Source organism: Nestor notabilis, unplaced genomic scaffold (genome assembly GCF_000696875.1).
Source record: "Nestor notabilis isolate BGI_N333 unplaced genomic scaffold, ASM69687v1 scaffold2571, whole genome shotgun sequence".
Taxonomy (NCBI): domain Eukaryota; kingdom Metazoa; phylum Chordata; class Aves; order Psittaciformes; family Psittacidae; genus Nestor; species Nestor notabilis.
Window position 1 is genome coordinate 15,908 of NW_009914041.1, and position 13,435 is coordinate 29,342.

The 13,435-nt window shown below is 41.8% G+C and overlaps 1 protein-coding gene across 1 annotated transcript in view; it reads left to right on the forward strand.

The window, feature by feature from the left end:
- Window positions 1–2,418, forward strand: part of LOC104412674 (transcription elongation factor B polypeptide 3-like) — a gene marked incomplete at its 5' end in the record, with an annotated part of 11,292 nt that extends 8,874 nt beyond the window's left edge. The window contains 2 exons of the mRNA XM_010023458.1: window positions 2,114–2,232; window positions 2,357–2,418. Of these exons, the coding sequence (XP_010021760.1) occupies window positions 2,114–2,232; window positions 2,357–2,418 (181 nt within the window). The remainder of the gene's footprint in view (window positions 1–2,113; window positions 2,233–2,356) is intronic.
- Window positions 2,419–13,435: the final 11,017 nt, after the last annotated feature.

Below are 13,435 nucleotides of genomic sequence, written 5' to 3' on the forward strand. Positions count from 1 at the left end.
CATGTCCAAAAGTGTGGCTGCAACAGGGAGATAAAACCTGTAGCACCAGCTTCTACCTCTCCTCAACTATGTGGAGACAGACTACTGGCTTTTACTGTTTAAATATCTGTTCTTGTATGAAAGAAAAAATCAAGTTTGATTCAGAGGCACCCCATGAGTTGATGAGTTCATGTGCCAGCAGTGGGACCATAGAAGCTATGAAGAGTATTCATACTGCCTGAACATGAGTATCTTATGCTGTGGTTGCTCACTCTGCTGTGGCTGCTGGTGAGCATGGTGCCCTCCCTTGTCCTCACTGCCTGTGGTTGTTCCCATGTTGGCATAACTGCTCTTCAACTAGCTCTTTTAGAATTGTCCCTTCAGGAAGTGCCAGGTGGAACACTTTTAATTAATCTGAATTTGGGAACAGTTATGCAGATTGACAAGTTAGTGCATAGTGACAAAGAGCTGGGAATAGGGAGGATAAAACTCAAGTTGCTGCAGATGTGATGCAAGACTGACTTAGTATAGCTGAACGTGTCAGGAGAGTAATTTTTAAGTTGTCGCTGTTATGCTGCTGCAGTGCCTGCAGTTGTGCTGAGTAATTAATTGCTTTTGAACAAGAGTGAACTGTGCTGAGCTTAAGGAGTGTGTGTGGGGGGGCACGACCTACAAAACCATGGAAAAGTGTGCTTTTTGTGAATTTCAGGAACTTGACTTAGTGGAGCAGCCTAGACTTATTGCTCAAGATGGTGGTGGTATGGAGCAGGATTGACAGCCTGGATAAAGGGACTTCTTAAAATCAGCTTTTGCACCAGATACAGTGTTTTTATAGCTACTCCTTTAGCTGATGAAATTGGGAAGCTTTTTCCCATAATGTCGCTGTTTTCAAGGGGAAGATAGCTCCCCCCCCCCCCCCCCCCCCCCCCCGCTGCTCGGCGGGAACATAGCCCCCCCCCCCCCCCGCCCCGGCAGTAGTTTAAGGCACTTCAAGTTACCCTTTTGCTTTCAGTTGCCCTGTAGGAGGCTGTATCTTTATTGTGACAGACCAGCATTCCAGTTTAGGTGCTTCAAGTGCAGTAGCATAAATGTCCTTTTTGCTCCAGTAATCTCTGGAGCAGTAGCTGAATGATGTACTCAAAGCCCTGCATGTTTTTTTTTTTTTTTTCTGGAGCAGGATAAATTAGGAAGAACTGCTGTTGTGTGAAAGAGACTGTAAGTGTCTTTGCTTTGCCTTCTTGAGAAAACAAGAGCTTGTTTAGGCACAGTGAGTTTGACTTCGTTGCTTTGACCATGTCCTCTGAACACCTATTGGTTTTGCAAGTTGTAGAATTTTTACAGATGAAATCTTCAGTTAAGAAGCTGGTCTTGAAGGAGATAAAAAGGTCCTGTGGCAGACATGCAGGTCTCTAGCAGGCTGCTGTATGCAGTTCAGCATGCAACAGTATATGATAAATGGCAGCAGATGTCAGTGACTGGCACTGAGGTGCACAAGGCTGCCCAGATTGATGATATTGTGCTGACACTCACTTTAACACTGTGTTGGTTTAACTGTCTTAAGAATAGACATTGACTCTGTATCTGTGTCTGCCTAATTCCTTGTCCCGTTGAGGATCCTAACATAATATTTAGGGTTAGTTGCTGTGCCTTTTGCTAGACATTTGTACTTGGGGGGGGGGGGGGGGGGGGGAGGGGCGGTGACTGGGGGGGGGGGGGGGAAGGAAAGGCTGTGTAAATTTGTCTTCATTTTCTGTCAGAGAGGTAGATAGCAGTTCACCTGTGTTCAAAGAGGAAAATAAACACAAGCAAACTAGAGCACAGGGCATTATGAATCACAATGGTATTGCTAAATGTTTTAATCTGTCAAAGTCCAATAATTTAATTTTAAAGATTAAAAAGATGAATCAAATCTAATAAATGGAAAATTTCTACAAGAATAGAAATGGACTAGGTGACCTGTGAGATGCCCTTTAACCTCAATTATCCTGATTTTAAATGTATAGTCTTAAATGTTTGTGATCAGTTGTTAGCTTTTTGTTTTCCTTTTTTTTTCTTCCAAAATGAACCAAAGCAAATAGTAGTTTGATATCAAACACTTTTTTTCTTTTCTTTTTTTTTTCTTTTTCTTTAAAAGAACAAAGATTCCAGAAAGCAGAGATAGAAATAACACATCATCAAATCCGATCCCTGCTTGCAACAGTGGAAGCTCTAGCTCAAGTGTAATGACTCAAGATGGAAAGAAGCCTATCAAAAGTAAATGGAATTTACTAAGATCATAAAGCTGTCTATTAATACATGCTTAATGTTATGCTAATATCATTTTAAGTACCTCACAGCTGTAATCCTAACCGGTCTCTTTGTTTTGCTGTTATTGAAGAAATTGCACCAATCATGAAGAAAACTTTGAGAGCATTGAAGAGTAGAGCTGGACGACGGTAAAATGAGGCTACATATTTGAAGTTTGAGTGACTATTTGTGTATCATGCTACAGCTAATGCAAGCAATGTTAATGTAAACATTCTTCACTTTGCCTTAGTCAAAATAGGTACGAAACACTGCAGGGGCAAATGGGTTACAATAAAAACTGAAACATCTGAGTTCATTCATTTGCTGCTTTCTTATTCACAAATGAGGAAAACTGAACTGAAGTAAGGTCAGTACATGATAATGACAAATAAGTTTATGTGGACTTTTATAGATGCTGTTTTTATCAGTTTATGTACACATTTGCATAAGGTTTTCATGGAAGCAGTTAAGCTGTGGGTATATTTTACCAAGGCTAAAGCTAGCTTGTCTTAACAAGACCTCTTTGCAACTGTATTTATCTTTTGCACAAAAGGGTATTAGAAACTTTGTCTTTGTCTCACTAAAGCTTTCCTAAAGAGACTTTTGTATTTTTCTTATGAAAACATTATTTGGCTGGATTTTAGTTTTTCCTCTTCCAGAAACAGAAGACTGATTATAAAACAGTCCTGGAGCTGACCTTCTGACCTTCTGGAACTGGGCTGTGAAGCATCCTCAGGGCACCATGTATTTTTCAAGCCTTTTACTTTACCTAAGGAATGAGCTTTTAAAGGAGAGGTAGAAGACAATGTTTAAATTTAAACTGCCTTTTTCTTTAAAGCAGGATTTAAATACTGCTAGGGTAAATAGGGCAGGCCATGACAGTGAGTTGATGAAAAAAATGTTACTTAGGAGCTCTGTGTAGTTGGGACATTTTTGGTACAATAGTTAAAACCAGACCTGTCATTGTGTGATACCATCTAAAGGCATTAAGCTCTTGCGTGGGAGAGAGTATTTTAGGAACAAGCAGAAGGGAGAGAAACCAAGAATGTCATCAGTTTGATGCTATGGTCATCTTGTAGAACTTATGCAGAACACTTCATTTAAGTTTGGAAATGAGAGAGAACTTGTAATACTCTCCGATCTGCTGCTCTCAGGCTGTCATGAGGCGGCCTAGCTCACAACCTTGAATGAGCCTTGTGTGTTGAACGTGAAAAAGCTATTTGGTCTTGAATAGCTGTCCTTTCAAAAGTTGTGCTGCTGCAGTTTGGGGCTGGTCTGTGAATGGGTTTGCTTTTAGAAATGAGATACTTCTTTGTAGTTGCTTCATCTAAACCAGTTCACTTGCATGAATTGTAAGTCTGCGTTTGCCTTGAAGGCATGGCTTACAAATGGAGGAGCTCTTTCCATAAACTGCACTCAGTAGCTGCAAGTAGGTCTTGTGTTGTACTTCTATAGGATTTGACATCCTAGAATTCCTCCTGAGGCACAGGGTAAGATCATCATGAAACCAGTTGCTGTTTCTTACTCCAGCCATCTCATGTGTGAATTTCCTCACCATCCTATAAATACTCAGGTAGATTACAAAAATACTGCTACTAAAAATGGCTTTTACAGTCAGCTAACATAGTCACCCATACATAACAGACTGTGCAAATGCTCTATTTATAGAGGGATTTTAAGTCAGCAGGTGTGGTACTGTGTTGTGTTTTTTCTCCATGTGTTATAGTTGTGCTACAAAGAATGAAAGATGCGAATGGGGTGTTGACCTGGGAACTCTGTAGGGAGCTTTCTCTGTCTCTGGGATCAAAACAAGCATTAACTAGTAGGAGAGATAATGCAGTGTCTGTCATACATGTGTGACAAATGCTTCTGGGAGGAGCTATTCAAGGCTTAAACCTGGCTGAATGGCCGGAGTACCATACCACCCTTTATCCATTAGTCGGCTCTGGTCATCATCTAGTTGCTCATCAGTTTAATTCAGCTGGAGGATTGTATGAAGTGTGGTGTGAATGGTTCAAGAATTGTTTGGGATTTTTTTTTTTGCTAGATCACTTTTATTTGCTCTGGTTGCTAATGGTATCCTTCTATGTAAGAAAAGACAAAGACATAGCTAAGCCTTCTGTTGGACTCTGGCATTAAGAGAACACAGCTGCAACCATTCAGAGCTGCTATACATGTCAGGAGTATGCCCTTGGGAGATTAAAAAATAAATAGTTGCTTTAACTAGTAGACTTTCACTGTTAATTGAAGTAGAATAACTCTCTTCCCGTCCTTGACACTGATGTCAGAGTTGTGTGGAGGGTAAATTTGACTTCAAGATTGTGACTTTTTTTTCTTCTTGCTTTTTCTCACTTCAAAGGCTGTTGATGTCTCTGGCAGGAGGTATGTAGAGAGTACCCATGGGTTCAGACTGTTTTCCTGACAATTTCTACATTGGAAAATACTGTAGACAAGCAAAATTCTTTACAAGAAAGTAGTTGGTGCTACACACAGTTTTGGCTCGGGTTCTTCTTCCACTTCAGTTATGCTGAGATGTGTTCCTGTGGACTGAATGCCCACCTGAGACTGCATTGTATAAGGGATGTTCTGGAAATGCATCTCCCAGCTCAGTTATAAGGAATCCTGGTTTTGTGGTTTGACACTGCTTCATGGCACAATTCAAAGCATATGTGAAAGTAAATTCAAAGCTTGCTTTATAAGCATACTATTTTAATCTGAAATAGAACACTAATGTAGATGCTTCTGCAGTCTCCTGCCTTCCATCCCTATATGCATTTACTTTGGTAAAGAGGGGTTCTTGCTAGGCCTGTGTGTTCTTGGCATCTGACATACCTAACAATACATGGTATTGGAGTATATTATCATAGGATCAAGTAGGTTGGAAAATATCTTTAAGATCAAGTCCAACACTAAACCATGTCGTGAAGGGCCTCATCTACCTGTTTTCTGAACACTTCAGGGATGGTGATTCCACCACTTCCCTGGGAAGCCTCTTCCAATGCCTGATCACCCTTTCTCAGGTAGTTGCAGAGAGCGATAAGGTCCCCCCTAAGCTTTTTCTTCTCCACACTAAAAAAAACTCCAGTTCCCTCAGCTGTTCCTTATCAGACTTGTGCTCCAGACCCTTCACCAGTTCTGTTGCCATTTTCTGGACCTTCTCCAGCAATTCAATGTCCCTCTTGTAGTCAGGCCCCCAGAACTGAACACTGGATTTGAGGTGTGGTCTTACCAGCACTGGGTACATATTGACCTGAGGCAGATTCCTTTCCTTCTGGAATATAAGGAAAGGCTTTTGGTTGGTTTTGTTACATACTCACCAGGCTGGTTGCCACATCCCTCTTGATACATCCTGTATCTTCCTCTTGTGTTTGACCTGTTCTGTGTTCTAGCTGACTGTCTCTGAGCTCCCTGGAGGAGAGCTGAGCCTGACTTGTGGCAGCTTGGAGAAAACCCTTCTCAAGTAAGTGGCTATTTTCACACAAAAGGCCTTCTCTTGTTAGAAACACACTGCAGCTCCTACTCCTCCTGATGTACCTCTGGAACCTTTCATTACAGCAGCACAATGCTTTTCCTTCTACATGATGAGCAAGTTTGGTGTTCATTTCCAGCAAATTGAATAAGTAATGGGAGAAAAATATGCTCACAAAAGGAAAACCTTGCTGTTGTGGAAAAGACCACAAATGGAGAATATTTCTCTTCTTGAACTGTCCATTTCATGCATAGAAACCACTTGCCACTTCCCGCCAGTGTTTGTTTCATAGCATTCAGGAATGTTTTCCATCCTGTTAGTGATTGAGCTGAAGAAAGCTCAGCCTGACTGCTATTCCACTTAAAGATGTATGATCTTGCCATCTAAACAGTCCCTGTGGCAGGAGGAGAAAACACAGTTTTGAGGTGAAGTATTTGTCCTTAAGATACTCTGCTCAGAGGGCACATGAAATTCCAGGAGCTAAGCCCTTCCTGGGGACCATGTAGGCGTTCAAATGCTAGGTTAAGTCCTGGGCCAAAGCCAGGAAGAGGTTTTGGGTTTGGCATGATCCTGCTGGAATAATTTGGAGACCTCGGTGAACTGCCCTATGCATGCTGTTGCCAGTTGTTGCTGTTCTGATGATCAGTATTTAAGGTGCTGCCAAAGCAAGGCACAACTGGGGTCGCTGTCAGCAGGGTGGCTGCTACAGCTCTGAGCCTGGTGCTGTTTGCTGTCTAGTACCTGGGGATTTCTGGTAGTCATAGGGTAATCTCAGCAGTGGGGAAAGAAATCCCTTCACACAGTGTGAATCCCAGACTTGCCATCTGTGGATGGCAAATCCTGGCCTGTGTGTGCCAGGATTTAAAAAATGTTGATGGGTTGATGAGTAAGAAGATTCCTAGACGTACTGCTTTTGGAGGGGGAAAAAACCCATACAAAACACCACCCAACAAAAACCAGAGCAACTGGTGAGGGTTGCCTGATCCTTTTATTTGTATTATTTTCCTTCTCTACCCTTTCTGTAATGATAGGAGAGGTCTTTGAGTGGGTGATTCAAGACTTTGGTTAGCCTACTGTCTGCCCTTGTAGCCATCCAGACACTGAACAGAGGTTTTCCTTCTCCCACAGACCTGCGAAAGGCAGTGTCCACAGCAGAATTTATCAAGATCCTTTTCCTGCAGTTGTAAGTAGTTATTGCCACCAGACAAACAAGTCTAGTTCTCTCCAGATTTGAAATGTCTGCTTGTGGCAGACCATCCTACCAGGAAAGGGAGGAAGGAGGGAGTATCTTGAAGTAGTTTGCTCTCCTGGTTCACTATCTTTGGAGAAATGGCTTTTCATATTTCTTTACAGGCTGAACATACTGTGGGTTTTTTTTTCTTTTCCTTTTTTAGCAATTCCCATAAGAGCAATTCTTCCCTGCAGCTCCCAAAACACTTCCCTTCTAATCTGATGAATCAGTGTGGGGTGGGGTGGGGGGGAAGGAGGGAAGAAGGGTGATGTGTCCTCATGACCTCATGATCCATCAGATTTGATCCACTGTAGGGGCTGGGTTCAGCATTCCTTGGTGGGATCACTTGCTTCTGGTTTTCAGTGGGTTTCTGTTTGGGTACTATTGTTTAGCACTGAAACTCTCCAGGAAAGTGGTAAAATTGCTCAGTGCAGTTGTGCTGCTTGACATGGGGATGGGAATTCTGCTTAACAGAAGTGATGTGTGTGAGATAGTAGAGGTTTATTATCCTCTTCCTCTCAAAATTTCTAGTAAACATTTTTAATGTGTTCTTTTAACTCTGTTTTGCACAGTTGAGTTGCATTACACAACTATTGGGTTTTCTCCCTCTCTTGACTTCTTCATAGATCTGAACTGTGTTTTATTCTGTGGTAATTTCCTTTGGTTACATGTCTTGGGCTGGTTTTAAAACTTTAATCTTTAGCAAAAAGGGGCCTCTGTGACTACACACATTTTAGAGGCAGAATTGCAGGCTTTTTAGAAAATAAATATAATTTGTGGAGAGTTGGGATCGAAAACATCAAAAAACCCCAGATAAAAACCAAGCATTTCCAAATGTGCAGGGGAATGTACTAATCCTAGGAGGTTTGAGATTGTTTCTGTGGATTGACATACAAAATCTCTCATGGCCTAGAACCATAAAGATAGGGAGAATCTGTGTTCTTAAAGATGGAGCATTGTGGAATCTGAGATCTAATGGTCCTGTGCGTTTAACCCTCCTCAACTTCCTCACCAGTGTGGCCCTAGACAAAAATGATAACTAAAAATGGGAGCTTGGAATTGCCAGGATTGTAGAATTATATACATGATCAAGCTGTCGCAGCTTTTCAGAAATGAAGCAACAACTATTTGGGAAATTAACAAGTATTTGAAGGCACAGATATCTGGTTTCAGAGTCCAAGTGTCTTCATCAGATTCAGAAGAATTTAAGAGATATTCAGGTCAGGATAGTGCATAAGGTGAAGATTTTTTGTGTTTGTATGGGGTTTGTGTCTTCTGTGTTTTTCCCCTCAAATTGCAAGTCTAAAATTCCTGTTTTAAATGGGAAACTACAAAGTCATGAATGTCTTCTTTGTAGCTTAAGCCCTAAAAGGTGTGCTTACTGTGGGATGGGCAGCTGGAAGCCTTCAGCAGTGTATGTTTTGTGAGCTCTGTTTACAGAGAAGTTACCTTTTCTTATCCCTGGTGACAGACCTAAAAATGGCACTTCCTCAGGGAGAGGGCTGAACATCTCTGGAAAATCTTACGTAGCTGTCCTCCTACAGAACCACAAGTGGGTACTAAGCAGTAGACAAAACTCTTTACTGCTTCTCCAGCCCCCATCCCTTAATGTTTATGGAATTGTTGAGGCTGCAGCAGAAGGGATGCTGCTTGCTGAAGCCTGCGGAAGCAGGAAAACAAGCTGTTCAGGCAGAAATGAGGATGGGCAAGCTGCTGCTTGCCTCTGGAAGAAGGCAGGTCTACTCTGCAAGGGGGAAGAAAGCTGCTGAGACCTGACTGGGGAAAAATTTCCTCTTTTCAAGATGTTGACCTCTCTGTGAGGGGGAAAAGTTGAAGCCTTTGTCTTCCTGCCACCTTGTTCCATGTACATCATAAATTTCTTTCACCAGACAAGGCACTTCCTCTACTTCTAGCACTTCACAATGCTCAGCTTTTGTCTCCCATGGATGTGCTATAGCTAGCTCTCTGCAAAATGCATTTTCCCACAGTTACCTGTGTTGATGTGCTTTTCAATGCTTTCAGACCTTTCAGCCTGAAAGTTAGATAATTAGTCTGTCTGAAATTTAGATAAACACTAAAGTGGCACATTAAAGTGTGACTTTACAGAGCATTAGTATTATTCTTGGAGCAGTGCTGACAGCTGAGTTCTGAGCTTAAGCATTTAGAAAAGCATGGAGAGAATGACATGTTGTAGAAAAGTCCCAAAAGCTGGTGCACAAAACAGCTTCTGGTTTCCAGAAAACCTAAGACCTGAGTTTGTTTCTGCAACTGAGGGACGAACACCACCAGTCCTTGAGCAGAGGTACTGATATCTCTGCCTTTACAGGGAAGGAGAAAAATTCTCTATGTGGCTCTCAGTGCAAAAATCAAGGTGTTTGGGACCTTATTATAACAAGGAGCTCTCTTCCCTGAGCCACAAGGTTTTGTTGTGATCTGGATGTTGATCACTGGCTGATTAATTGACTGGCACTGTTTCAAATTCCTTTGGTAAGGGGGCATTGCATCATGAGGAGGCTGACAGCATCACTGACCTCTGTTATCATAGTGAAAAAGATTCAGTGCTTTAAGAAGGGGAGAAACACGTGAGGAAATACGGCTTGTGTTGCCTCTTGGATTTCATCTACTCTTCTCTTTGGGCCCTAATGAACTAAAGAAGCATATATTTTTCTGAAATTGTTTTCCCAGTGACTATTTGGAGAACAATTTTAGAACCTTTTAAAACAGGCAGAAACTGGAAATATAAAGACATTGCTCTATTCTAGAAGTCACAATAGGTTCTTAATGGTCTTTGGGAGATGTTAATGTTCTCAGAAAGGTACTGGTCCCTGAGAAGGGAAATATCCCCAGTCTCTACTGAATGCCTTTCCCAGAAGTTTCCTGATCTGGAGAGCTGCGTAAGCTGTACCTGTTTCCTCTGCTGCTTGATACAGCACTTTTTTCATTACTGATGGCTCAGACTTCTTTGGCCTGCCTAGCAAGAGAGGCTTAAGGAAGAGTTTCCTCAAGAAAACCTTGCTGTGGGTCTACTATGAAGTTATTTAACCATTCAGTGTTATCAAAACTTTCAACACTAAGATGACAGCATATCTTGATTCTCTATAATCTGTAAAAAGAGCTTTGTGGAAGAACTCATGCATAATGTATGAAGCATTTGTCTCACTTGTTTGAGTAAGACTGAGCTATATTTTGCATATAAGTCAGCATTAAACATTGAAAACACAGTATAATTTCCTCAATTATGGCACTTACAAGACAGAAAGGGTTTTTCTGAGGATTTAGGGGGAAAAAACAAGGATGTGACAGACCATGTTTTTGGTGCTGCTCTGACTAGCACAGTGGTTTACATTCTTCTTAGTTATCAGTAGTTAAAACCCACTGAGATCCTGAGCTTGTAGGGGACAAGAAAACCATTCTTCCTACTAATATTCTTCTCTTTGCTCTGGAACAGGAAGCTTAATCTCGTGTCCATCATTTATAATAATTTATTGAATTATATTGAAAATAATGCCTTTCTTCTGGGGATGAATTGCTGTAATTCTCAAGGAGTGATAGTTTCCAGTGACACTACTGTTTCCATAGAAAAGAAGATACTTTTGCTTGGGTGCTGATATACTCCTCCTAGATGCCCATCCATTATTTCCTGCCTCCTCCCAGCAGTGCCTGGCTCCCATCCCACTAGGGAGAGAGCAGTGGGCTGCCTTTTCCTATGTTCTGAGGTCCCTCCTGCTTACTGAAGTTTAAAGGTTATTTGTCTTTAAAGTGGTTATACTGTGGTTTCCAGGTAATGGAATTTGGCAAGAATTTTGACAACAGAAAGATAATGATATCACCATGAGAACACAGCCCTGAGAGTAGTAGGGAGTCAGGCAGGTGCTGGGCATCCTGCCTCCTGCCCTGCTCGAAGCATGGCTTCTGTCCCTGCTCATCCATCATTCCTGGCAGCTGCTCTGTGGCTCAGGAGGAATTGTAACAGAGGAGTTCAAGTGCTGCAAGAAGTGGCTGTGAGAACTAGGTCCCTCTTTCCTCTCGGAAAGCTACTCTCTAACTCCCTCAGGCAATTATGAAATTTATGGTCTGGGTCATTTCCTCTTAATAACCCCTTTCCAAGCACACTGGCATACAGCTTAGAGGTTTGTTTTTTTTTCTCAAGGTAGATGCCAAACCTAAAGCATGGGCAACCTTAAAAATCAGAGAAAGGTCAGGCTAATCCCCAGCTGCAACATCAAGAATAATAGACTTTTTTTTCCTTTTTTCAGTCTGTCATCCAAAATGCTAATGTAGCTTTTGTTAATTGCTTTTTGTTAATGTTTGCCTTGCCAGCTCTCCCAGTAATGTTGAGTAAGGTAATTTTTAGTTCTAGCTTTCTTCTGCCCAAAGCCTCCTGGCATTTCCAGCCTCTCAGAAACAAAAGGCTCCTTAACTGTGCTGTGTCCTTATCTCCACTCCAGCACGTCCTCTGTCAGCCCAGCTCCTGCAGTCTGTCTGCCTCTCCTTTTTACCTCAACCCTTCCTCCTTCAGCTCCTGATGCAATACGATGCAACATGACATGAAGGAACACCTCTGTGAGATGCCCTGGTGTGTGTTCTGCCGCCTTAATGTTGCACACAGGTGCTTTTCTTTTCTCTCATTTTCAGGGGTGTAGTAATTCAGAATGCAGTTGATGTGCTCAAAAATGAGGATATATTTGCTGTCTTTAACTGTTTGTTCATACTTTCTCAGGCTGCCAAAGTTGTTTTCTTCACACTTTGAGTTGCCAATTTGTCACTAAGTGCAAAATAGGTGCTTGTGTTCCTGAAAGCAGATGCTTCAAATTCAGGTTTAGAAAGTCCAATTTTTATGCCATGTGTTTGAAAATGGGACTTTTAAAAAAAGAGCTTTCTCTGTACCAGAAAACTGCTTTGCTCTTGGTGTTGCTCATCGGCAGCTCTGCTTGCAGCCTCACATGACAAGTGGGCTGTACTTGTTTTAAAGTGAGTAGAGAAACACCCTGCCCTCTGCTCACCTGACTCTGGATCTAGTGTCTTTTGGCAACTTTCTAAAAAGACTGTTGGGAGTAGGTTTTGGTGTGTGTTTGTGTGTGTGGTTTTTTGGATGTGGGTGTGTTTTTGTTTGTTTGGAGGTTTTTTTGTTTTGGTTTGGTTTTGTCTTCTCACAGGAAAATCTCTGCTTTTTTGTCTAGGGCAGACAAGATAGGTTGGAGCAGCAGTATCTATGCTGATCTGTGTACAAGACTGCGCATGGCTCAGTTGTTCAGAGGTCTGGTGGCCTTGGCATCACAGCCTATGAAGTTCAGACATCAATGTCTGAGCTTGCATCATTAATCAGATGTCACTTCTTGTCATTATTAAATATGAGGGGGATTTGCTAGAGGGAAGACTTCAAGTGCCTTCCAAAAGCTCCATTGTCTTACATCTGTGCTATGTAAAATACATCCCCTTGTTACACTGGTCCCTGCTGTACAGCCGGTGGCAAGTGGTGCAGAACCTCCATTTGGGGTGAGTTAGCAATTCCCATGAATGTGCTGCTAATGGCCTGCCACTTCCCACTATGGAAAATTAAGTGCAAAAGGATGAAGGAGAGTGACATTTCTTTCAAGATACCCCTCAGCGCATTTGTGTACAGACTATGAGACTTGCCGCTGTTCTTTGTGGGAAGCCCCATTGGCTCTTTATATTCCTTCTCTGTTTACCTGCAAACATCACTTAATCTCTTGCTCGCATGAAACAGTTATTATGATAAAACAGGTGATTCAGAAAGTTAGAGAAACCAAGTGCTGCCATGACAAAGAGGTGGTAATGCTTACTTCACAGAATCTGAGCAGCGATGTTGACTGTTTTGTAGTGGATGGGTGGGGAAGGGTACGCTGGATTGAACTTGGAAAAGCTAATTTTCCATTGGTTGGATAATCCCTTCAAAGTCTGTTTTCTGAGCATCAGGGTGAGATCCTATCTCTTTATTAATGCGTGTGTAGTGCCTGTGTTTGAGCAGGATGGGTATCAGCGGATGAGTAGCCATGGCAAATGCAAAGGCTGTTTCTGTACCCAGTCACTGATCGATAGCTGTGAAGTGGAACCATTTAAATCTGTGCTAATATTCAGCACTTGGGACTTATTCTAGAAGATTTATGATGGAACTTTAGAAATACAAGAATACAGTGGCAATATCCACTCAGACTATCAGACAAATTGCAGTATTCACAGTTCATTAAGTCCACCAGTAAAATCCGCTATCGCCAAAGTGGAAAAATAAAGCGCTGCAAGATACAACTATTATTTTTCAATATGGAAAACATAGCTGTATTCAGGACTTAAAAATTGCAAGCCACTCAGGTGAAAGTATAGATGATTCTCTTTCAAATGCAGTATATGTTGCTTCACTGTTTTCAAACCTCAGCAAGAAACAGCTAATAATTATATTAGCCTTATATTTTCTGTCTTGTTACAGACAGCTGGGTTTGATCCAGATCACT